The sequence below is a fragment of the Choloepus didactylus genome, chromosome 15 (genome assembly GCF_015220235.1).
Source record: "Choloepus didactylus isolate mChoDid1 chromosome 15, mChoDid1.pri, whole genome shotgun sequence".
NCBI classification, from domain to species: domain Eukaryota; kingdom Metazoa; phylum Chordata; class Mammalia; order Pilosa; family Megalonychidae; genus Choloepus; species Choloepus didactylus.
The window spans coordinates 79,033,538-79,060,839 of record NC_051321.1 but is presented as its reverse complement, the minus strand read 5'-3'; the positions used below and the strand labels follow the sequence as shown (position 1 = coordinate 79,060,839).

Here is a 27,302-nt window from a genome sequence, read left to right as displayed (position 1 = left end):
TACTACAGCATGTCCCTCTGAGATGATCTAACGCTCGTCTTAGGAAGTGGGGCTCATGGTCCCTTTTGTACTTTTCTCAATCAATTTGGGCCTCACACCAAATGGAGAGCGAGTTCCATGTTAATATCCAATTCTATATCTCTAACCCATTTTAGAATCAGACTTATCCATATTTTATCATTGTGGATATTTTACGTTTTATGCTCAGCCAATTTTTTTTTATATGCTGTGATTTTGTATATGTATGTGCATATGCATATATATACTTATATATACACACATATGCATATGTATATATGCATTTTTAACTTTTTGAGACCAGCTTATAAAAACTATCTGGCCCTGGAAACCCATTGTACATAATTCTTGAACAAAAAAAGTTTTTTTCCTTCCTATTTTCCCATGAATATTTCCACCACTCAGATTTCTATTTTTAAGTTACTTTATTACATTTTTATACTCTCTTCAAAGTTGTTTCTTTGAGATTTTCATACAAATTAGCAAAGATTTACTTATATTGTTGAACAGTAATTTAAATAACATTCTTCATACTTGGGTTTTACATACTTTGCTTTGTCTGTTTGTGTTTTTATGTCTCAGTTTTAAATTTTCCTTTTCCTAAATTTAAAGACTTCTCTTTTCAAAAAGTTATTTCACTGTTTTTTTAAATTTGAAGTGCCTCATTTTATGACTTTATTATATCCCTCCTGTTATTTTTTAAAGTGGATTTTATGTATTTTCTAACTTCCTCAGTTGAATTCTTAATTCAATGCTTCTCGCTCCAGCTTGTTTAATGTTGTCATCCTTTAATGGTCTGTGGATGCTTCTCAGTACAGCTTTGGCTGGTTTTAAACATGTTTTATGTCTTGCTGCTCATTTTCTAAGTTTCCTTAATTAAAACTTTTATTTCCTCTTTGGCATTTGCTATTTAGAAGAATGGAATTATTTTTGCATTTTCAAAAGTTTTTAAAAAATAATTTCTCTTGGTTACCACTTTCATGCTTTGAAACACAGTTTATCTTAAGGGGGAAGAATAAGAAATTAGTTTCTGGGGTTTTTAGCTTCACACTACTGGGGCATGTTTTTACATTGACAATTCCTTTCTTTACTAAATCTGTCGAATTTAAGTTCAACCTACTTCATTTCTTCTTCATTAAAAAGAATTCCCTTGACTGTCTTCATTATGTATGTGTTCCCTGCTGCCCCCCTCCTTGTTTCTCTGACACTTGTCCTTTGCCCTTAGTCTTTTATCTCATTTCTGAATATAAATTTTCTTGCCATTTTGATATAATGGCAGATAATTTCTAAGGTGTGACACAGGAGCAAATCTCATTTAGAAAAGAATCATGATATCTGTATATTGAAAGCATTATGTCTATGTCTACAAATGACTTCACAGTGCTCTGGGAGTTGTGTTTGCCTCCAAGAAGAGGGCAAATGAATCCCCTTTTATTTCTGCTATTGACCATATACTTGCACACAAAAACCCTCCTTTCAAATCATGTGCTTGGGGGAAAGCTGATATAAATTTGATAACATTTCAGCAACTTGGTTGCTTCAAGTGAATGGAGTGGAAGTGCAGTCACACACACCACCACCTCCTGGTTTGTTGAAGCAGAAGCGCTTCTGCACAATTCATTCTTCACTTGGCAGAAACAGTGGGTATAGCTTTGGCCCCGGATGTGACTCACTCTGGCCACAAAACTGGATTCATAGATTCCATGCATTAGTTCTATGGTCTGCCCTCATTTCTGGCCCCTGTTAAATCTAATTAGGGTTTGGTGCATTAGAAGTAGGGTCATCTCCACCTAGTCTTTTAGAATATATGTTTTTGGGAGGGGTGGGCAGTTGAACTATGACTACTGGAAATTCTTCAAGATAGAAAATAATGAAGATTAGAAAATAGAGTAAGTTGCAGGGACTCTATGTTGAAACCCAGGCTTCCAGTTTGCTACCTGTGTAGTCATGGGCAAGTTCCTTAACATCTTGGTTTCCTCGACTTTGAAATTGTGATGATCATAGTACCGACTTTATAGGGTTACCAGGAAGACTAAACAAGTTCGTATGTGTAAAACATGTAGTGACAGGCACAGTCGTAGTTGTTTATAATGCTTTGCTTTTATGTTAGTCCCCAGCTTTGAAACTAATGGCAATTTTTAAATCATTATTAACTTCTTTATGAAACACTCAATTATTTGAGTGTAGATCTGGGAAGTATGAATTTAGTTGGCTGTGCAGAGGTTTCTCTGTGACTCTACATCTTTTTTTTTTCCAGTTTTATATTATATTTGTACAATATTATGATTTTTGTGATCAAAATCCATCAATGTAACTGTTCCAAAGAAAACAAAGTTAATACTGTGGAAGAACCTAATATCTGTGTCTTTCCCAAGGAACATTACTATATATGTATAATATTTAAACATTGACACAAAGTCAAAGGTATTATACATTTAAAAATAAATTGAATAATGTACTATTTAATACATTTTAAGGATATCTTTGTAAATATGAATGTGTTTCATCCATATAATGGAGTTGTGTAGGCATTAAACATAATATATATATATATAAAGACACTTTACAAATGGGGGAAATTGTATCACAGACCATATGTAAAGTTGATAAAGCAGTAAATTCATTTTTTCAGCTGGAATGGGTGGAGTCTAGTGGACAAGATTTTTTATAACAAAAGAATGCTCCCATGTCTCAAACTCTATGTATATATTTTAGCTATTCAAGTTTTTGAATCCAAGGAAAACTGCAACTCCTTTTGTCGGTTACAGATCTCAATTTTCAAAATATGTTCACATTTGCCTCTGTATTTGGTTCATCTTCTTCCATATTTTTTGTTTAACTATGGGAACTCATTCAGTGGAAGTTGTCAATGAGAAAATAAGGACTAGTTAATATTTATTTTTATAAATCCGTATATACATATATATTCCATCGTAAACAGATTTTCATAAACTGTTTGTCAAGTTTAAAGAGATGGTGAAAGTAGACATTTTAGTATATTTAACTTGTTTGCACTTCCATAAACATAATTAATGCACAATAGAAATTCAAACAATGAAATCTTATTATGGAAAGAAGAGTCCAGTTTAAAGAGAAGAGATATGTGGTAGATTCCCTTATTATGGAAACCATTGGCCTACTAATTCTTTACATTATTTTATGTCTTATATTTTATTTGATTTTTAGTCAGTTTGCATTTTACTTGCAGCCTTTAAAAATACTATTTCTATTGCTTTATTTTTTAATTCATTATTTAAAAAATAATCATTTTGTTGTATTTATTATTTTGTTCATTTACATAAATGGTTGATTTTGTCTTACAAAGTGGAAAATCCTGTTGTATGAAGCAATTCTAAGAAGGTTGAGGAGTCTCTTAACAATATCAGGAAAACTAAAGGGCCCAAGGGTATGCCTTTATGGGAGAATATACTGGTTAAAATCGTGAACCTTAGTATGACTTACATTTGAATGATTCCTAGATTATCCCACCACTAAGATGCCTCAAAAGGAACGAAGCCATTTTTCTCTACACAATTAAATTGGTCTCTCATTTTAGCTGAAAATTCCCTGTTTAATAAAGGAGAATGAGATAACAGGTGCATGCAGCAAGAACACACCTAAGGGAGTCTGGGTGACCAGCTTCAACAGAGGCCACCAAGAAGATACGACAGGGAAATGGGAGTCAGAGGATCCCTTCTGCAATTGAAAGCTTACATGATAAAGTCAGGATGCAAACCAAGTATTAAACACATGACGTAATATTTTAATAATAAGCAGGAGAGTATATGTCCTCCAAAATGAAGCTCAGGCCTCATGGCGCTAAACGTTACACGGGTGTGGAGGGACATACATTTGAGTATTGTTTCATATAGCCGTCATTTTCCCACAGAGGAGTGTACACCATTTTCACATGGCTTTCTGGAAGAAGATAAAGGAGACTCAAGCACACTCCTTGAAACCAAATTTTTATCGGAGAAACAGGAAATTGTTTCACAGCAACATTTTAAAAAAACGATAATAGAAAGTATTCTGCTCACCATTTTGCATGTATTCTTCAGTGTCTGATCTACATTCTCTACCTAAAATATGGTCAAATGGATTATAAAACACATTAATCATTAATATCTAGAGATTAGCTTTTGATTTAGATTAAATGAAATTAGCTGTTGATTTAGATTAAATGTGTACAATTGCATACTTGAAAAAATTAGAGTAAGCCAGGGCATTTCCCCCTTATTGTTTTTAAAATACACACAGTAGCTACTGGGAAATAAGTAGTGATTTTATGTTGAGTTTCTATGTTCTTCCATTTAGTTCAGTTTTGAAAAAATATATCTATTTTCCAGACTTTGATTGATAAAGACAGGATTCAAAACAGTCTGTGAAAAATAAAGCCTGAAACATTAACTTTTATATTTTCTTGTTGCATGCATTTCATATGAAACATATCTGAACCCACTGAGTTCCATGTCAAGAGATTGAACACACTTGAATGAGCAGTATGGGAAAATCTATGGGAAAGCACTACAATATTGAGTTTTAACAAACCATGTGTCCTGTCTGTGTTCATCTGTGAATGTGTGTGTATGTGTGTGTGTGTGTGTGTGTGTGTGTATGTTATTGCTTGAGCCCTTAAATATAAATTTATTTCAGAAAGGACAGTATCAATGTCAAGGTGTACCAAGGTTGTGTGAGTGGTTCAGAAGACCTCTAAATGCATCAGACACCAGTAAAAAATGTGTTTTCCCCCACCTCAATTTTGTAAACTATATAGAATCCTTATAAATTTAAAAATACAACACAACTTAAATAGATCTACTGTATTTGTTGCTTCAAGTGTTTTAACATTTTGCATTGTTTCATTGAAGACTTGGGAATTCAGACTTTGGGATCTTGGTCAAGAGAAATTATTTATTAAGAAATAGTGCTAATTGGGAAGCTATTGGAAGAGCATATAGATACTGATTTGTCAAAAAAAACAACTAAAATGAAATGAATAAAGAAACCCTGCGTTTTTTTGGTCAATTGTGCCCCTAACAGAGGATTATTTAAATGCATGATGTAAAAGTGTCTCCAGATAATTGATTCACTATTAATTGGAGTTTTATGTTAAGAAGTTTAACATTCAAATAACCAAGAGTATTTCAGGATATTTGTTTTTCCCATTGTTTTGCTTTGTTTTGTTTAGAAATGTTTTTTTATTTGACAAGTAAAATAAAAAAAAAAAAATCTGTAAATATCCTGTGTATCCTATGAGAGTATTGTCAACTGCCCTGTAGAGTGCCTTCCCTTATTCAGTTTGTGATAAATGTACACACTGTCCAGTTTCTTTAAAAATTCTGGGATAAATAATGCCTTCTGATGCTTAAGTTTCTGAATAGGATATTTTCTTGGCCACTCCATCTTTATTACCAGTCCTAGGTCAGTTTACTTCTAAATCAACCACAAAAACTATCAAGTCCATTTCTCCATGGAAATTAAATGGGATATTATAAACGTAAGTGGTCTTCATAGATTGATATAGAGGTTCCAACCATTTTTTGAGGCTTATTGAGATAATCTTAAAGCAGTTAACTTCTCAGAGGTGTATTGAAATGATTGAACAGAAAGGACCATAAAGTCTAGGTTAGAATGACAGATAACCAGATATTCAGTCTGGAAGGAGAATCAAAGGTGAACCAGTTCATCCTCCTTATTTGACAGACGAGGCCATGGAGCTACGATTATGTATGCAGTAGATAAGTTAGAAGCTTCACATAGATGATTTTCAATACAGAGACTTTCTAATTTGTTCCCAACAATAAGAGATTTTCTGCTACCACACAATTAATTCTTTCATAGGCAACAATACACATGCAATCAATGCAGGGATTTATCACAAGGATTGGTCAAAAGTACTAGAAGCTGTCCCTCTGTTTTAACCAAGATCGTGTCTGGACAGCTCAGCAGATACCTTCACGGGTTATGCAACATCAGTTCTGAGTCTCCTCCCACTCTGCCCTTACCCCAACTCCCTACTGGAGTTGGGCTGGCACCAGAAGTCAAAGGCACCATTTAGGCACCTCTGGAAAAAACTATGATTAAAAATACACACATGAGACCATTAAACACAACAGAGACAACAATTGTGCATGCCCATGGTTTTATCTTTCTAGGAGACCATCTGGCAGAGATTTTATTCCAGGGATTTTTGTGAAATTTCCAACCCAGGGAGACTCCTATTTGCCTGAAAAAGAGAAGAACTGGAAATGCCTGCATGATCTAAATGTTGCCAAAGTGGTTAGTCTCTATCTCTAAATGCTTTGATTTCATTGGCATCCAGGGGCAATTACTTTAGTATTTGTCAGATTAAGCAAAAATAAAGCTACCAAAATAATCCAATGCCCAAAGCGAATATACATATATATATATGTATATATGTATATGTGTGTGCATGTTTGTGTATAGTTGTATAGTCACAGCAGAAAGCAGATTGTTATAAGAGAGCAATGTGGGTCTTAAGGAATGAATTCTTCCTTTCACCCTCACTATTTCTTTAAAAGGGAAAGAAAGAATGAAATAATGAATGAGGAAGAGATAAAGCTTATTTAAAGGCCTCATTTTCCAGAGCATATTGGGATGCATCTAAAACTGAGAACAGCTGAGAAATTGTGTACTGCTCTCTCCTGGATGAGGATTGAATTTCTGAAGACAGGATTACAAACACAGTATAGACATGCTATCAATAAATATACAATTGAATGGTCATTTTAAAAAGTCTTCTTTATATAAAAACTGTTCCCCAGATATGAAAAGAGCAAACAAGAATCCTACCCCTCCTGCTGTGCTCCTTGGTATAGATATACTTACTTGGGAAATATTTCACAGCACTTGCCTCTGGGCAGTATTTTCTAGTTTACAGGGTTTGATTTAAGGAATCACCACTCTTCCACTTAGGAGGTCATGGTTTCCTATAGCACCATATGGCAGGATAGGTGTAAACGACTGTTGTGTGCAGAAACCGTGATCTGGAGGAAACTGGAAACTGAGAGCCTTAGCCATGCTCACTAGAGGCCCCACTCAAACCATAGCTGCTATTCAATCCAGAAGCCAATGGACATTCTTTCAAAGTTTGTTTGGCCCGTCTGTTCTCTTTTCATAGTTCTGAACTGATGTGTTATTACTGTCAAAACAGATTAATTTGTGATCTTGTTCTTGCAATTTAGAAATAAAGTAAGTCATTGGAGATCTGATAATTTGCAAGGATTGAGACTTTAACTCATAGAAGGGAAGATATTGGACCAGAGTGTAAAACAGAAAGCACTTAATGGACATAGGAAAATCAGGAAGAAAGTTTTGATTCTAATTCTCCGACATCATTTCTACTACTTATAATTAGCATAAAATTGGTCATATATTTTGAATAACAGCGTTCCACAACAGTCGCTGGCATTTTAGAATAACATATTCTTTATAAAAATGACGTATCAGAAAATGACTCCAAGTAAAAATTAAAAGGTGACATTCATTCTCTAGTAAATGATGAATATGCAAGTTACTTAATTACAAATCTTCAAATACCTACTTACATTATAAAGACAGGAAAAATGAAGCAAAATCAAAGATGTCTTGTAGAAATAAGCTCTTCTCTGTAAGCACATGAGCTTCAAGGACAGTATATTGATGGCTCCAGGTGTTTGCCATGTTAGATCTACTTTGAAAGTCTCAATGCTATCAGCACTTGTTAGCTGGTGCCCAAAGACGTACAATTGATCTTGGACTTTTCAGAGGCAAGCTTCACATTCCAAAGGATAAATGAACACTGAATGTGATCATTAATATTTGCTCTTTATGGAGGGTTTTGTCTTCACTATCATTTAAGGACAGAACTCTATATCTAAACTCTACATCAGACCACCAGTGGGTGTGCCAAATATTTAGGCTTTTTAGCATGCATGGGGTTGGGAAGAGGTGCTTAGAAACACATAATGAACAGTTATTCATTTTTTTAAAATAAGGGTTGAATCAAGACTTATGCATGATTGACATTTTTCAATCTTTTCAAAGTAAATAATTTTTAAAATAACTGCAGTGAGTCATAGAGTATGTAATTTCTCCTAATCAGATGAATTCTGTGTGTTTCCTTTAAATAAAAGACAGGTACCATTTTGGCAAAACAAAAACCAAGAACAAGGTGATCTCATCAGACTCGTGGAGTCAAACCAATTAATGTTTGATAATTGTGATAAATTTCAAAGCAATAATATATTGGATACTCAACTTATGGGCTTTTTATATGTCTGCTAATTAAGAGTGTCTATTTTTGCCCAAAGATATAACATCTTTAAATGAAAACTTAGATGATGTAGGCACAATACATTCTGAGTAATATTTTAAAATTCTAACAATATTATCTTTATATTTTAAACAACAGAACTATAATGGAATGGTTAATAAACATCACACAACCGTTGGTTAAATATAAAACACAATTTCAAAGTGCCTCAATTGAGACCTTAAACTTCCTAACAAGTGTTAATCAAGAACAGAATGTTTTGTTTTTGTTTTTTCTGTAAGCCTGGAAGGCATTATGTCCATTATTAAAGGATGTTCTCAAAGAGCAATTGGTAGTGCATTTTCAACAGAGACAACTTAGCCTAAAACAAGAATTGTATATATTCAATGTTTGATTTAGAAATAGTTACAACCGAATGCCCTTTCTATGGAATGTGAATCTTCAGAAAGGAAATTTTAACCAAGGTTTTCCCAAACTGCAGTAAAAGAAATCTTTTATATACTTTCAATACTGTGCCTTTTTATTTAAAACAGTGTAAACATAACAACTCAACACCACCAATAACTGGAAAAAGACTGGTTATGTGAACACTAATTTCTTTGAATGCCCCATGAAAGTAAGGATAAATAAAACAGACAAATCTTTAGGAGAGGTTTCAGTTCACCTTAGCAGTGGTAAAAATATTGCTTTATTCCAAATGAACATACAACACAATTTACTGTTCTTTTAGGGACTTCCTGTGAACTGAGTAAGTCTGGACTTTGTGATTTCAACCATTTATTCTTTCCATACTAAGCACAGAAGCCTAGACTGGGTCCACACATAGTAGACTTGCTATAAAATAAATAGTAATGAGGATGATGAGAAAGCAATTTGGTACCTGTCAATTGGATAACTGGCTTGTGTAAATAACTTAAGTCTGCATGATTCAAAATAAACACACATCCTCCATCAATTCACCTTGTGATACTGAGATCATTAAATGAGCCAATAGCTTTTCCTCTCAAAAGTATTCACATCAGAAAATGGTCTAGACATTGTCAAGAGTTTTATAGGACCGCGCCATGCAAGTGATCTTGGTTTAAGAACTTACTAAGTGAAATTCATACTTGGTGGAAAAATTTAGAGTGAACAGATCAAAGAGGGAAATTTTTTTATGAATATTAGATTCCCTGATGTCTCAGAACACAGTTTAGCAAGCTTAATACACACACATGCACACACATACACACAATGAACGCACATGTGCATACAGCACACCAGTGCTCGAGCGAGCAAGCCCACGTGTACACACGCTCACACACGCACACACAGAGGCACGCACACAGCAAGAAACATTCCTTTGGAGCCCCCAATCTCAAAGGAAAACATTTCTATTCGCATGATTTCAGTGACACAACATTGTGATTCGTCTTTTTCTGTAAGAATTTGAGCACCTCCCTTTGAGATTCTGAGCCTTCAAATTTCAGAGGAAGATGGCGTTTAAGAGTAGCTTAGATTGCCCCAATAACTCCTTCTATCTCCTGTCCTCCTTCCCAATCCAGAATCTAAGTGCCATCCTTCAAAAATCAAGTAGAAAACACCACATTTGCAGACATGACGTAACCTGTGATGAGGCTGTCGGGTGAATAGAAATTTAGGGGTTGGGACTGGAAGCCAAATGGCAAGGGCTGCTTGCTTACGGCACTTGCACCCTCAGGAAAAAGTTGTCTGAAACCGTGTAACCCCCAGTGCATTTTTTATGAGGTCACTGGAGCTGTGGGGCCGCATGTCTGAATTGCCCACATCTTCTAAAATCCAAAGAGGAGAGTGTCGGGACTAAATGAAATTGTATTCCGAATTCTAGCCAAAAGCTTTAGTTATAAGCTTTATCCCTCCTGAAACGTTTCTTTCCCTTTAAAAAAATATTTTGTTAAAAAACACTATGACATGAGGGCGATAGACTATTTGGTTTCTTCTAAGTAGATGCTCTTAAATTAATGCATTTAAATAATTTGTATTTAATTTCCTCTCTTTCCTGTTGAGCAAAGCATAGAATGCACAGATTCCTATGTCTCAAGTCATTTGTTCAATGCAGAGTCTCTTTGTATTTCGTTTCTTAAGACAAATTGTGCCTCTCGTTCTGATTTGGCTGTGGGACTCAGGGGGAGAAAGGCTGTGTTTTCACTCGCACTGTCCTCAGTTTCTACGCTGGCCAGTTCGTAGTCTTCTGACCGCCTGGCATCAGTCAGAATTCGGATCTGCTCCTGGACAGTTTCTAGCAATATTTTCACTTCCTGTTGTTCTGCTATAAGACAATCGCTGACTGGAATACTCACATTGCCAAGGTCAGCGGAGTAGGAGTTTTTGCACCATTTGATGCTTTTGACTTCAGAAATCCCTGGCATTTGCATGCAGGTTTCCTCTAGACCCACTGAAGGTATGATGGGCACGGAACTGGCCCTTGTGGATGAACATCCCACCAGGTCCTTTTGATCCAAGCTATTAAAATAGGGGTTTGTCTCTCTTGAAGGCAGTTGCATATTTATTGATGCATTTTGTTGGAGTTTTAAACCGTTGGATGGATACCTGAAAAAGAAACACAGAGATACATATTGAGCTTTCTGTTCTGCTCCTTTAGAGCAATATTCCATCAACAAAGCACTTTCCACATGCACCATCTCACTGAATTCTCACAGCAACCCCATGAGACGGATAGTATGCTCCCCATTAAACAGAGAAGTAAACTGAAGCTCAGGTAGGTGAAGTGACTTGCCCAAGGTCACACAGAAAATAAGTGACAGACTGAGACTCAAACCCAGATCTTCTTACTTTAAGTCCAGGGATCTTTCAACACACCACAGCTGTATAGGCAGGTGGGACATAGTCTTCCTGACCTCTATCCTAGAATACAAAGTAAATGGGGATTGAGCAGGTAAGTGTGGCCTTTCTGTAGTGACAAACAGGAAACCCATAACGGCATTACTCCACTCCATCAACTCGACCACCCTCTCAGCCCTATTTTCGTCCAGAAGGTTTTTTGTGGCTACCCTCTTTGGGAAACAGGAAGCCTAGTTTTAAAGATCAATGAAGTACAGTGCTGAGTTTTTCTGCTTCATACTGATGTTGGGGGATCCGAATTCAGTCCCCACTGGGATTCTATGTGGTAGGAACTGTCTCGCTGCCAGATTGCTGAGACCAAGGATGGAAATAGGAGGTTCACAATTCTTCTGCCTGCCCTCAGTTGAAGATGAATTGGGTTCCATAGGGCATCTACCAATCTAAGAGTTTTCCTCACATAACAAGGGGAGCCAAGTGAGAAAATTCATTGCTCCTTGGCAACAGCTTGTCAAGAATGTCACTGTGCCAGCCCAAGGAATTTGAATGTTGGAATCTGGCTAGTCCCCTTCTTGCCTGCTCAGAGCTGGTGGATTTTCTTATTCTGAAGTTTCCAGTGCCAGAAAATGAGACAGGTACATCGTAGATTTGTAGAAATGTGGTTTTGGACTTAAACAGTAGCTTTGTATTCTCTTGCTCAGTTATTTGGCTTAAATCTAAACATTATATTAAATCTTAAAATTTAAACACATCAACTGTCCATGTAACAAATCTCATTTCCCTTGACTTACATTATGGTTTAAATTAAAAAGCATGTTTATATAAGTAAAGAATAACTGTAATGAAGTGCAGTGCATACTAACTAGAAGTCTTTAATGGTAGGACACCATGGGAGCAATTTATAGCTCTGTCTTCCCCATTATATGGTGAACAAAGATAGGGAACAGATTGGGGTGTCTTTGTAGTCCCATCCCCTCTTACCATGACTGGCACAGAGCTGGCAATCAATAAACCCTGATGGAATGAATGCATGCATACCTGAACTTCAAGGTAAATATTACCTTTATACCCAGGTTAACATCCATTTTCAAAAATATTAACAATGGTTAACATTTGCATAGTGCTTTTAAAAGGCACTTTTACCTCCGAATACCTCATTGGATATTTATGAGAAACGTGTGCTCTATTTATTATTATTACCATTTAATGTATGAATAAGCTGGACTAATGGGCACTCCAGTGCCTTGCCCCATATTATACTTCAGTAAGTAGTACAGGAAGAAGATAAACCCCAGTTGTCTTATTCTAATTATTATTATCAAAGCCAGAGGGTGCTAATGAATAGTTATTGCAAGGAACATCAGAATACCTTTTTTTTGGAATGCATGATCCTCATTTGTGCAAAATGTATAGCCACATAAAAGGTATCTGAGCTTTCTGTTTAATGTTATATGATAGAAAATCTGAGCCTATAGCTTCTGTTGAATAATCGATTTCAACAGTAAGGAAGGGGCCAAACTTCAGGCTTTTGCGTTCTGTCTTCAGCACCATCCTGTTTGCATCATTAAGTATGGCAATATAAGATGGTGGTCTACCAGATTTACTAATGACACAGAACTAAGAAATATAACTAGTAAAAATCATATTTCACCCAGATATCAACAGGGTATATCAGTGGAAAGAATCAAATAGTTTGAAATGTGATGGTGATAAACGCAAATTCTTGTACGTGGATCTTAACACCATTTATACAATTGTTGGATAAAGGTTTAGATATCTTCAAGCATTTAGTTTGAAGTCAACAATGTGACGTAGCTAAGAAGTAATAAAAGGCAATCTAAGCCAAACTTAGAGCATTTTCCTGATATACTTGAGTGCTGAATTAAGAGGACCATAGACTAAAACTAGGCAGAGAAGAGAAAACTGGCTTGGCAAAAACATCCAGCAATGTCCTATGTGAAACCATGTTAGTCTTTGAACAACGGAAAGTCTTAGATGAAAAGAGGAATTGTAATTGACTATTATGCATCATTTCTTGAGCCAGATATTGAAAGCTTGGCTAGAAATAGCCCGGAGATAGGCTTTAACAATTGGAACTCTCTAAAAGTGTGACTTTGTTTGGGATCAGACATGTATGTCCCAATGCCATGACGGCAGTGTCTCTGAGCTTTAGTTTTCTCATAAGTTAAAACTATCAGAAAGTAATATTGACCTCAGGTGTTTGCTGTGAGGATTAACTGAAATATTTCATTTGTACTCTTTAACCTTCCTAAAGTTACTGTGAATATTCCAGCACTGAGTATTTGAGTAAAAGCTGAATACTACTCTCTAAAAGTTTAGGTAGGTGCTAAATTTCTAGATGTGATTCTGGAATAGAAGACATTCAAAGTTCCATATCCCTTGGAGAGTCTATGATTCTTTCACAAGTTTGATCCATGATGTTGTATTCATTGACTATAAAAGAATAGTTTAAACTGCCCTTCCTCTCATGCCTCAACAAAGAAATCACATGTGAATTTTGTCTGTAACAAGCTGAGTCAAAGCACTATTTAAAGATGACATATTTCAACAATTAATTACTCGTTTTGATTCCCAGTAATTCAGGGGTCATGCCTAGGAATCTGTTCTCTAGAAGACTCTGAGACCCTGCATGTGGGGCAAATGACATCAGGATCAACTGACAAAATTGAAGGATTGTACTTTGTCCCTGAAACCATATAATTAGAATTTCCATTTACATATCAAAATCCATGACTGTGAATCTCTTCACTCTCCTTTCCTGGTTTAGTGGCTGTCCAGTCAGAAGGGCCAGCATTCACTCTCAGCTCTTTTACTTGGGGCCCTGCCACCTTGGTCTAGCCATTTAAACTCTGTGTTCCTCGGTGTGTTTGTTCATCTGTAAAATGCATGAAGAATAACTGAGGTGAAGTATATCAAGTTGCTAAGTAGATATGATAGGTCCTCACTATATTTTGGTTTCCTTCTACTTTGAAGGTATGAATCCACTTTTATAGTTCCATTTATTTCCATCAAGCATACGATGACATTGGTTTGATTTGCCTGACATCACCCAGTTTAAAGCTCTGTGAGCCATTGCTATGGTTTTCATGTACTGGGCTCTGATCTGGGAAATGGTCACCAAGAATCTCCCATCCACCTCGCTGCTTCACCTGGCTACACTGGATGGCTGCACCATTTATATGGACAGAACCCACACACCCTGGGAGCCTGACTAGCAGACAGCACCCACAGGCTTGACAAACAAGCAGCAGATGGCAGATGGCTCTTGCAAATTCATTCACTCCCCCTCCAGGCTAGGGCCAGATTTGAAGAGGGCCTTTAGCTGTGAAATTCTATTACCAATCCCATTTCCAGTCTGGAGAGATGGCCAGTCCCCTGGGAGTAGAAAATAGCTGTTTTCAAGAACTGAGAATGAGTTCGCTCCCTGTGATTCATTGTGCTGAACACACAATGACTTATACTTAGAGCCACCATTTATCAACATCGGGTGCATTAACACATGCAGAAAAATACGTATGGCCAGGCAATTGGAGAGAATATTCCTAACCCAATGATGACTGAACTGAAACAAAACCACCACCACACAGACAATAAGTGTTAGTCTCTCAGGAGGTAAAAGACAAAGCAGTTTCTGAACATGCAATGGGAAGCTCTGAGCTCCTGAAGACACGTGTATGTGTGGTGCAAGCCTGTGGCCTCGCACGGACTCACAGCATCTTCAGACCTGCAGTGTGTAGGACGGTAGTCATATCAGGACCTAATACCAAGAAACACAGCATGCACTGGCTTCTCTCTCACTCACAAAGTCTCTGAGATTGCTTTACCCTCACTCATTCTCACTCTAATAGTCAACCCAGACATTGCAAACATTTTTTTCTGCCAAATATTTTCATCTCCCTTGGCAAAAGGAAATAATATATTCCTAGGCAGCAGATTATTAGTCACATATAAAATACAGGTAATCATGAAACATTATTAGTTGCAATTATAGGCTATATGCAAGGCCCTTTCCAGAGATAAGGCAAAGAAGAATGCAAACTGCTTCTTGATTTGCATTATATATTTTGGAAAGCTTGGCTGCTATATTGCATTTGCAACTGTCACCCCAGATCTGAACTAAACACATTTCGCAGTCCATTTGGAATTGCTTCAAAATTACAAAATCCAGCCACAGGCTATTTATTTCCTATTTTCTAGTCTTCCCAAAGAAATCTATAGCTGAGCTTTGCCAGATGGAGCACTGTTACATATATTCCATGCTTGGAAGAAAAGAGAAAGACCTCCCACATGCTTTGGCCTTCAGCTTGTTGCAGACAGCCTGGGAAAATCACCCAGGCCGAGGCATCATAGAAACCTGGCCTGGCTCATCCAGAGAGATAAAAACTGCATGCAAGAAGAATCTGGCCTGAGTAAGGGAACTGGCTCCTGAAATTTCTGGCATAAATCCCAGTTGTGTTGCTCTTGAAATGAATGACTCTATGACAATTCCTGTGACAACAAATATCAATACTACTTCTCTACTTACTATGTGCCATCACAAGCACTTGACACATATTTTTCAAATCTCCCTAAGCACTCTCAGGGAGGCTGGTATTATTTTGCTCAATTTATAGATGAGAAAACTTAAGCTCAGATGATAAAACTTTTTCAAATTCACACAAGTAGTAAGGGGCCAAGATGGGATTTGAAATCAAGCCCGTTTATCTGAGGGCTGCAATATTTGGTTGAGTGGTTTATGCCAACCAGGTGAATGATGGCTAAAATTCCTGCTGCACTCCACTCATCATGACATAAGCCCTGGGAAGGTCTGTGACCACCCAGAGGTGGTCCCTTTTGCACTGTAAGTACAAGATGCAGCCTTGGTGACTTTAAAGCCCATCCATCCACACTTGTACTGCAAATGAACTTAGAGATCTGAGTTCAGCAGATTGAGCCTTGACTTTATGCTGCCAACACTGTTTGGGGCAGGTTCAAAAGTGCTCAATGGAAGCAGATTATATTATAGATTATTGTTTGGTTTATTATCCACTAGACTACTCAAAGTCTTGTTTAAATAATTTGTTCAAACCTGAAAATTAGGAAACATTTTTGTTCTTCTAGGAAACCTCTATTTTATTTTTATCAAAGATAAATCCCCAGTTGTTTTAGGAATTTTATAAAAACATATTGCCTAGGTATCTATACACTTCCTTTCTTCCTTGTCTTACATTTCTTTTTATCCTAACATTTCTATAATTCTGTATCATGCTATGCTTTTAAGTTAGCTCATCTTTTGTGGAACAAGGAAAACAGTGAGCATACGTAGCCAATTAGAGAAATTAGTGAGTAAAACCCTAAGGAATATTAAAACTCAATTTAAAGCTATAGCATTAACAACACCCTCTCTAAATTCCATTGCCCTTAAGACCTACCCGTGACAAGGTATTGTATCCTGATCTGGGATCCTTGATTCTTCGAGTTGCTGATATGCTGGTCCCACAATTCCACCCAGTCGACTTCGGGGCGAGGGGGGTGTCCTCCTGAAGGCGCTCCGATGGAGAATCCCAGTCCTTTGCCCTGGGCTGCAGCAAGAGGACAGGCTCCTGCTGGGGTGGAAGGAAATCAGCAAGAAAAAGAGGTCATAGCAATAACCTCACAAGTAGCTACTCAAACTTCCCAAACACCACATTTGCACTCCAGATCTTCAGAGTTCTAGGCCAGTGCCCATCCATAAATGTAGGGTAAGGATAGGAGGTGATCCAGAGTTGCCAAATCCATTTTACCCTCAGAGTCACCAAGACAAAGAGAAGTTCCCGTGTTTCTGTGTTTCTGCCTTTCCAGTTTAGAGCAAAGCTGATTAAAATTACTGCAGCTTTGCAGCCAAAGATAAGAGGTGGGCTCAAGGAATTCCCAAAACCTAATTCCTATCCTCCGTAAAGCTGGATTATCCAAGCCATGGTAGCTGTCATCTTAATAGAAATAAAAATGGTCATGTTATTAGATACTGACAATAACCAAACACAGGAAGCCCTGAAGGAGTTTATAGGGAAAGTTTTCACTTGTTTTTGTGCTAGGATAAACAAACCTTATTTTAATTGGCATTTTCTTTTTTAACATATGTGTTAAATTCCCAGTTCACAACCATAAGTTTTCATCAATTTTGAGAAACTAAATTATTTTCTTTGGAGTTTACTGTCAATAAACATCCAATTATATATTTCATGAATAAAACATTCAAATACCCAAGTAACTATTTTGGTTGATGTCATCAATGAGCAAATGGCACAAATGAGATATACCTTAGGTTCTAAACAGGTAAGGCCCTCTCAAACAAAAGCACTATAATTTTAAGCAAAAGAACTAGGCTCTTAAAAAAAAATCAATTGCCCATTTGACTCATGGCCTATTCCACAATCATTTCCAACCCTACCTCACTGATTTACCCTACAACCACATTGACTGGTGAGGAGCACTTGTATCCTGTGCAGACAAGACGTGTAATGCAAGTTTATATGGTCAGACAGACTGCAGTGTTCACTTAAAAGGTGAACTAAAATGTCTATGTCACATCCTCCATTTCCTCTAAAATATCACCACAACCTCATAGAGGAAGACTGAAAATGTTTCCAGATTTCAATAAATCTGTCAAGTTCTAAAGGGGCCATTCTCCCAAAGGAGTAATACTTGTATCACTACATTATTTGAAGTTCTGTAACGTTTTTCCCACCAATATTTCTGTTATTTCTACTTCAGACTACATAACAATATTTCTCAACTATTATTTGAGATCAGAGTTTGAGAACCTGACGTTTGAGCACTAGTAGCCACTTTCCTGGTTTTGGCAAGGTGACTGATCGAAACTTTATATTCCTCAAGCCAACATTAACCTTCTGAATTTGTGCAAATACCAGATCGTAACTGGCAACATTTGTATGCCTTCCTTCTTTATCATGGTATTTCTTGTATGTTGTGACTCAAACTGTTACTCAAGCTGACAACAGTATAAGGAGCTCTCTCCCTCCTGCCTCTGTCTCCATCAGCTAATGGCAAATAAGGAGGCTGCAGTGGATGGGGTTGGGTGCTAGAGTTAGCTGCATCTGGGTAATTTACTAGCTGCATAATGATGCAGGACATACTTGTACCAATTAGGGTCTTAGAGGAACTCTCAAACTGGGTCATTTGAGAAGAGTTTCCTATTTCAAAGGTTTGTGACATGTTACCCCAGGGTTTGTAACAATTGGAAGCTGTTACTATCCCTGAAAGGACAAGGAGAAGGAGCAGTGAGCATAATACAGACAGAAAGCCAGTTATAAGGAGAGGACGTGCAGGGGCTGTGACCTCAGGAAGGGGGACACAGCTGAGGCACCAAGTAGGAGGGAGGGGGCAGAAACGACTTCACTCCCCTCTCACACTCCCATCTCCTGCTAATATGTCACATTGTCTGACAAAAGAATCAGAGGACAAGGAAACCTGCTGACCCCCCGGGGCACAGAGCAAGGTAGAGAAAGGTAGAGACGAGAGATGGAGGGGCGAAGGAGGATTTCAGCATCATGTTTCAGTATTTTCATAGAATTGGTTTGGGGGGTTAAGAGATAAAGCATGCAATGTATCCAACATGGAGCTAGCACACAGTAGGTGCTCAATACAAGTTTCACTGGTTCCTCTACATGACTGACAACTCAAAGGATGATACTAATCACTGAAAACCCTGGATTTCTCTCCCTTTAAAAAGATGTACATATGTGCTTCCTGTAAGTGAGTTACATTGCCAAAACATAAAGCAATAATATTTTGCATTATAAATAATATGACATGACATTAGAGATTTCTTGTTTAAAATGGAGGTTTTGTCTTTGTTTTTTTTTTTACTAAACATAAGAATGGCTTTGAATTAACAACTTTGTTTCAGAATGAGCTATCCAAATGAATCATATCTGCAGTGCACAAAAAGAAATTAATTATTCATAGCTTGCAAAACTATCACAACAAAGCCTACCGGTGTGAACTAGTGACACATCTTCAAAACAGTTCATACCTATTGATCAATCAACTATTCAGGACTTCAAACCCAGTGGCATTCAAGAAGTTATGGAGCAGTTTGCAGGCCATATAAATCAGTGACCAGGCCATCAATCATGAAAATGTTTAAGCCTCTCCATGTTTTACAAAACAAAAGCAATGATATATTAAACTATAATTTACAAAGTTCTAAGGGCACTTTATAAATCAAACCTTGCCTATCTATCAGAGCACAACGAATACCAACAAATACTCCAATGTCATTGAACCAAGCAAAAAAAAAAAAAAAAAAAAAAAGTCTCTTAAAGACTTTCTTATATAATCTGGAGAAACCATACTAAAAGTCAAGTTTAAGAGGGGACATATAAACTGTCAAGGAGTGTTTTGGCAGGGGTGGGGGGAGTAGAATAGAGAGATTACAGAACAATGCTTTAGAAGTTGTATTCTTTAAAATCTCAACTTTAAAATTTTTATGTCAAAAAACATCTTACTAAAAGAATATTATCCTGAATTATCTCACTTAACTGGGTAGAATACTTCTTTAAAATGTGTTACAATCAGCAGGGGGAAATGCTGTTTGAAGAGAATATCCATCTTCTAAAAGGCTGGTAAATTTGGACCTATTTCCCTAATTTCCCTAATTAAGATAACTTCCGTTAGGTCCAGTGAAATAAAATGCTCTTTTCACAGGTAAATATTCTATAAATGCCACAATTGCTATAAACCAAACCTTTGCTTTCATAGCTAAAACAAGTATCTGAGAGGCAACCATATTTTAATCCTAAATTGAAGATATTTGAGCCATTTAAAAAAATAATTTTGCAAGCCCTTTGTGTCTCAGTCTCTATCATGTAAAATGCAATTAAAAATTACCACCAAGTACTGAGGATTCGTATAGAGAGTGACTGAAGTCCCCAAAGTAAATGCGGCCAGATGCAAACTTTTCATGCAATTCATTGGGAGGAAAGGCAGAAGACAGTCTCCTTGTATACTGTGTGCTTCTGCCTTGTGGTGTGCAAAGCACTGCCAGAAAATGTGAAAACAAAGGGCCAAAAGCATTTATTTTTCACTGCTAGGAAAAACTGCAATTAAAAAAAAATTTTTTTTTCTTAAATTTTAAGGTTTTTATAATCATTTAAATTTTAAAATATTGCATTTCTTGCTTAAAAAAAGGATGCTTAAAACTTTGGAAAACTTCCATGAAGACTGATGATCTCCATATGGAGTCACATAATCATATTACATGTTTTCACATTAATCTCAAACTCTGCCACTTGATCTAGAATACATGCCTTCAATTCTTGGAGTTTTAGATTTCCTCATCTATATAACAGAAGAGGCTGGAAAACCCTGTTCCGCTTCAGAATGCCCAGAAATTTATCAGATCAATTTATCAGATCACTTTATCTTTGGCTTTCTCCCCAAAAGAGCCAATTTATGTTCTTGGCTTGGAAGAGTGTTGCCCCCCCCTCCTTGATAACAGAAGTCCTTACAGACCCAAGCAGAAGATTTTCCAGGCTTCTTCCCCCTCCAAAGTTATCTTTGTGTGAGAACCACATTGCAAGACTCGGCACGTGGCATACCAGCTGCTTGGGGAAGAATTAGTCATTAACGTTGCAAACAGAGATAAAGTAGGACAGGAAAAATTGCATCTTGAATAGTTTTTCAGAATGCAGTTGTTGCATTCACTGATCTGTGTCTCTAGGTGTGATGGGTGCTGTTAATAGTTCCTCTGGGTTTCTCACAGGGGTACGGCTCCCTGATAGCGAAGCTGGCATCGTTGATTTACCTGCTGTGAAGTGCTTGAGCCTCTGCATCATGGCAACACACAGCAGGATGGAGAACAATCATGTCCCCCGAGTATTCATTCCCTGGCATGCATTTTGCTTTATACACAGCATAAACACACCCACTCCCACCTCGATTAGCTACCTGTACCTGTGGTGTTTGACAGATTGGCTTCCTCTGTCAGAAGAAGGGAGTTCTGGGAATGGCTGGGGGCCGATAAAACTTGACTCCATCATTTTCTCCAGTGCCGTCACCGGATGCCTTTCTGCCTTTGAGTACTGTGGGAAATCACATGCAGACAGTTGAGCTGGAGGGTAAGTGATTAGAGGAGGCTCTATAACACTATGTCGAGGTATTGAAAAGTAATGAAATGACAATTTCTACTGGGGCACCTGATCAGAAGGATGACGGAGATTTTGGTTGCATCCCAGTTCGCGCATATTGGGTGTGCTTGCCTCCATCCCCTCTGTGAATTAGATAAAGTCTGTTCAAGAGGTTCTTCACCCTGGAATTCTGAATCTGCCTTCTCATTTCAGTCTACACCCATGGCTCACTGTGCCTGACAGCCAAAGCCATTTATGGGTATGCTTCATTTGATGTGCATTTCAGTTAAAGCAAAAACAAAAACAAAATCATTTTGAATTAGTAGCTAAGCTATTATCAGTAAGGATTCAGTAGATGCAGACTGAATGAACCTCAGAATATTCTCAGAAAAATGGTAGAATATCTGCCCACCATTCTCCATGGGTGCCCACTTTCAGCCTGTTACTAGATAACCACTACCAGGTCTAAGAAGAGAAACATAGGAGCATTTCAGTCTATAGCTCTTAACCTTTGGCTTCACCTTTGATTATGATATCTCATAGAGCACAGAAGGCTAAAATAAAGTCTAAGGAGATAACACTTTAAGAATAACTTTGCCCCAGGTGAAATATCACCTCTCATCTCAACCAGCCTGCAAGTTGTGGAGTTCCACACTCCCTAGACTTTGGCACTTAAACTAAAGAGATTTTGAAATCTGGATATTCAGTATCTAATATAAGACCAAACTACAAAATTGAAGTGTTCTGAGCAAATGTAATGAAGCCTGTATGATTAGAGGCATGGACAAATTTAAAAAAATCAAGTTGATCAACCTTTTTGAGTCTCTGATCTATATAATGGGATAATAACACCTCCCTTATAGATTTCTTGAAAAAAAATTAATGTGACAATGATGCATTTGAACTAAGTTTAAGGAAGGCAAGCTACAAAAACGAAGACAGCTCTTTGAGATGTTTTCCAGTTTTTACAAATGCTTTGTCTGAACTATAGGAAACTTAATAGATGTTTGGCATGGTGTCTGTATTTCAACCTAATTGAACACCCCTAATCACTGGGTAGTGGTTTTGTGAAGTCTCATGTTTACATGGTTTCTGAGGACAACTTATGAAATAAGAACTAAAAGTACAACTATAACAGGAAGGAAAACTGAATCCAAGAAGGGGAATCTATTTTATTGTAAACTTTATATAAATGTAGATTTTTAAATTAACATTTTGAAACTAAAGTCCAAATAATTTCAAAATAGCTGTAAGTTATAGATGAGAATAAAGAATGGAAGATGATAGAGGTATGATAATTTTTACTTTTTAAATCCTGACAGTAGGTGTTGACAAGGGGTTAATGTAAGAATATGAATGCTAATTAATTTTAGAGTCTAGTAGAAAAAATGTTTAAGTGTATTAAAAATTAGATATCATTAGTATATAAAACAAACATAATATACAAATCACTGGAGAGGAGAAATAAATCAAAGTGTTATGGATTTTAAATAAAACAGGAAGGGATAGGAGGGCTGTATTGAGAGAGCATGGCAAATTGAAAATAAATATAAAATATCAGGGATAAGTCTAAAACCATCAATGATGAAAATATGAATAGATGTGTTAAATTTAACTATTAAAAGACAAGCATTCACACATCGACTTAAGGAAATACAGTCCTATACTATTTGAAAAAGCTCACTTAAAACAGCAGAGAAAAAGATTACATAGCATGGACAAAGACAAACCAAGCAATTTCTAGGAAAAAAAGACATTGGCTGCCACAGTAATAATGTAAAATGTGACATAACTCAGTATAAAATGTGTTTTAACAGAGGCAAAGACAGGTATTTCATAATAGTAAAAGGAACAATCTACCAAGTCATAAATAGTTATAAATTCTAATCTACCTAGCAAAATAGCTTCAAAAATATAATGTAAAATTAATAGTACTGTTTGAAGAAATTGAAAAATTCACAATCATATTGAGAGACATTACAATGATTTGGAAACATGATGACCTTTCAAATCAGAGGGCAAAAGACAGAATTAAAGTATAAATGTGCTAAAGCAATTTAAAAAAATGACTTTAGATACAAAAGAACTTTTCAACAAGTCACAAAAATTGCAGTTGTGGGTAATAGGAAATTGGAATTCTAGATTAATCTATATCTTTACATTTTGATAAAAAGAAGTATTTGTGAACTATTAGTTAATTAAAATATATTTTTTCCAATATTATTGAGATATATTCACATACCACACAAACTATCCAAAGCATACAATCACTGGCTCACAGTATCGTCACATAGTGGTGCATAAATCTCTGTGATCAATTTTAGAACTTTTTCATTACTCCAAAAGAGAAATAAGGATAAAAATTAAAACCCAAATCCTCTTATACCCTTTTCTCCCCATTGTTGACCCATAGTACTGGTGTAGTAAATTTGTTACTATTGATGAAAGAATATTAAAATATTGCTATTAACTATAGTCCATAGTCTGTAATAGATATGTTTTTCCTATATGCCCTCTGTTATTTTTTTAATTTGTAGTAGTTCATAAAAGAACTTATTTATATTTGTAGTGCTAATTGGTGACACACATGACCTTAAACAACCACTTTCAATCAAATTATAGGGCATGATTAATTATAATCCCAATAACTAGCTACCATCACCTCTTTTAATTACCAAATGTTTAGCTTCAACCTTGTTAACAATTCTGTACATATTCAGTAACTGCTCACCATTCTCTAGCTTCTGTCTGTCTCTAGGTACCTCATATTCTATATTAATTAAAATACATTTTTAAAACTTTATATAACTATGTAGGTAAATTTATACATAACCTTAAGGGATAAAGACATTTCCTACCAGGACACAATATCTAGAAGCCATAAAGAAAAAAATATATGTTAAATTTGATTAACTACTAGTTTAAATATCCTAGGTAGCAAAAACGATTGTTACCAAAATAAAAGCACAAGTTTAAAAAACTGGGCAAAATTGGTTATTAATATCCCAGATAAAGAATATTCTTAAGATTTATAGGTTGCACAGAAGTTCATTAGGAAAAAAAATGAAGGGCAATAGTATGAACAAAAATTTCACAGAAAAACTAAAGTCAGGTATGCAATAAACATATGGAAAGATAAATAACTTCGCTCATTGTTAAAGAATGCAAAACAGAATAGTGAAAAATTAAACTTCAAGAATATCTAGTAGAGATACTAGGAGAAACAATTGGAAACAAGATTAATATCCATAAATGAATACTATACAGCAAGGTACACAAGAGTAGAAAAAAAATAGAAAAGAATAAAAGCAAGGTTTAAAAAATATGCATATGATTCCATTTGTGTAAAGAAAGTGCAATACTTGTTTTGTATTTATATGTACTGTGTTTATATATGTAGTTAGTTATATATGTGTATATGTTCACATACAGTTTTTGTATGTATATATACATGTATTTTACAGTATATACACACGTGTGTATGTGTGTGCATGTGTATATTTCCCATACTACCCCTCTGGGTCATGATAAATAACATAAAATAAAATAAAATAAAAAAGTATTCACAGGGGTTGTCATTGGGGAAAAGGATTTTGACGGTATATATCTAAGGGAATAAGGAACATGTTAAGGCTATGTACCTTTAAGTTCAAAACATCAAACTAAATGTTTTCTTTTCAAGTACTTCCAGAATCAACCACATAGTGTCAGTAATGACCACATCTTGAACAAGAATTTGACTTCTACAGAAAGGACTTGTAGATGCTCCTAAGACCTCAAACAAAATGGTGTAAACTGACTACAAACAAAAAGAAGATACAGAGATACTTTGCAAAAGGTAGCTATTTTCAGCAACCACAAATAACAAAGCTTCAATATACCATGAAAATTCCTCCATGGATGCCTGTTTATTAAGTAAAGGCGCGTATCACACACCATCCTTGGAAAAAGCCAAGTGTTTAGTGAAACGTAATCAACAACCTGAATTTCTAGCTGACTTCCAGGTTCTATACAAGACCTCTTGGTTGTTTTACATTTTCTAATTAATGGGTTTAAAAGACAAACTCAGATGCTTGTAAAGACCAGCTACGGGTGAAATGATCTGGTGGCATCCGTGGCATCCTGGAGAAGGCAGATTCTGGCCAAGTGTTTCTGGACTATCCATATCTTCTAGAAAAACTGCCTAATACGTAAAAGTCAGCAACCCATTCATTATTTTAAACAAAGCATTTTTGACCAAATGCTGAATTCAGCTTTTGGGCCATGGGATCACAGACTCTATGGTAAATGATGCTTTGATCCTGAGAGATGGGGACCATGTCTAAACTCCTGGATAAAATTCTTGAATAGAATCAGTTCTCTTACCTGTGCTGCTTCTTCATAGTGCTCATAACAGATATGGTGTTCTAAGCATTTCTTTTAAATGTTTGGGCCATTGTTATACAGTTGCTTCCAAACGTACTATTTTGCACCATTAATAAAATTTGATTTCAAAATTCATCAATCTGGACCTTTTTCCTTTCTCTCACAGCCTTTGCAGGAATCATTTTCATTTCAGCAACTGCATTTAATCTGAGATTCAGATTTTAATTGCTGGTATTCCTAGTCAGAGTTGGTAGAAATGCATGGGAACATAAAGAAACACTAAATAAATAATAAATAAATAAATAAATAAATAAATAAATAAATAAAAACTAAAAAATCCCAATAATTTGATAGTCCTTCAAACTGATATTCAAAATGAATTTAAGGATAGCTTCTGGTATCGGCTCTGATATATCAAGAGCTCGGAAGTCATCACTCCTGTCCTTACGATAAAAAAAGCTGAACAAAGTGAAACTCAGTGACAATTCTTGTATTCATCAGAGAATTGAGGTAGCAGGGTAAATCCTCCCAAATCTGGAGACACAGGTGAATATAGAGAATCATAGCTGCTACTGGCTTACCTGGAGCTTGTAGAAGCCTCTGGGACCATAAATTGACAGGATCACTTAATTGTGATTCTGATGAGTTGCTGCAAGCTGTGTGCAAGAGTGCAAGTGAGAATCTTCTGGGGGCTGCAGTCTTGGGCTGCAGGTTTACTTTCAATAGTTCCTCATGGTGAAGAGCCAAACATAAATTATGTCCTGTCACTGGTAGGAGCAGGTGTATTTTGAAATACACTCAGAGCATTAATGCTCCATAATAATAGCCTGCTTTTTAGTGAAAAAGACTTTGCCAGAGCATTATCTCACCTAGAGAAGGATATTTCTCCAACTCCACCAGGATATTTCTCCAACTCCACCTCACCTCTAGCTATCCTGTGTCAACTAAAGGGGGGTGACAAAAGTGAAGAAACACTTGCTCGTTAAGGTCACAGACAGGAGTAGAGGCAAAACAAGGATACTAGAATATTTAGAAGCCCCTGGCACTTACAGCTAGTGCAAACATTTTTAAAAGGCCAGCTACTATCCAGATTAACATAAACTCTCACATTAAAAACCAATTTACTTCAATTTTATTACTGGTATAAGTAATAAAAGTAATAAGTAATTACTGGTATAAGTATTATTACTTTAAAGTTTCAAAAAAAACTTAAAAGGCACACTTAAAGACAAACAACAACAATAACACAGTTTTAAGAGACAAGTAAGCATTAGAACCAGAACTCAGATATCACACAATTTTGGAATGATTTGACAACTTTAAATAAATACAACTCATATACTAAGGATTCTAAAGGAAAAAGTAGACAACTGCAAAAAGAGTTGATGTTGCAAATAGAACAATGGGAATTCTAAGAAAGTCATAAAAAGGAAATGTTAGAAATAAACAAAAATGTGTAATTGAAATGAAAAAGGCTTTGATGGCATCATCAGTAGAACTGGATATGGCCAAGGAAAGAATAAATGAGCTTGACAATAAAACAATAGAAATGCGTGAAAAGAAATACAAAGAGAAAAAGAATGAAGAAGAATGAAAACCAAATCAAACAAAAAAAAATTAAAAATCCAAGAATGGTGGGACAATTTCAAGTGATTATCATATATTTAAGTGGAATACCAGAAGGAGAAGAACCAGAG

At 36.2% G+C, this 27,302-nt stretch overlaps 1 protein-coding gene across 1 annotated transcript in view; it reads right to left on the bottom strand.

Moving 5' to 3' along the window:
- Nucleotides 1-8,323: 8,323 nt before the first annotated feature.
- NRG3 (neuregulin 3) overlaps nucleotides 8,324-27,302 on the bottom strand; it is a 1,038,857-nt gene continuing 1,019,878 nt past the window's right edge. The window contains exons 7-9 of the mRNA XM_037805143.1: nucleotides 21,068-21,195; nucleotides 16,543-16,713; nucleotides 8,324-10,861 (exon numbers count right to left, since the gene is read on the bottom strand). Of these exons, the coding sequence (XP_037661071.1) occupies nucleotides 10,354-10,861; nucleotides 16,543-16,713; nucleotides 21,068-21,195 (807 nt within the window). The 3' untranslated portion in view covers nucleotides 8,324-10,353. The remainder of the gene's footprint in view (nucleotides 10,862-16,542; nucleotides 16,714-21,067; nucleotides 21,196-27,302) is intronic.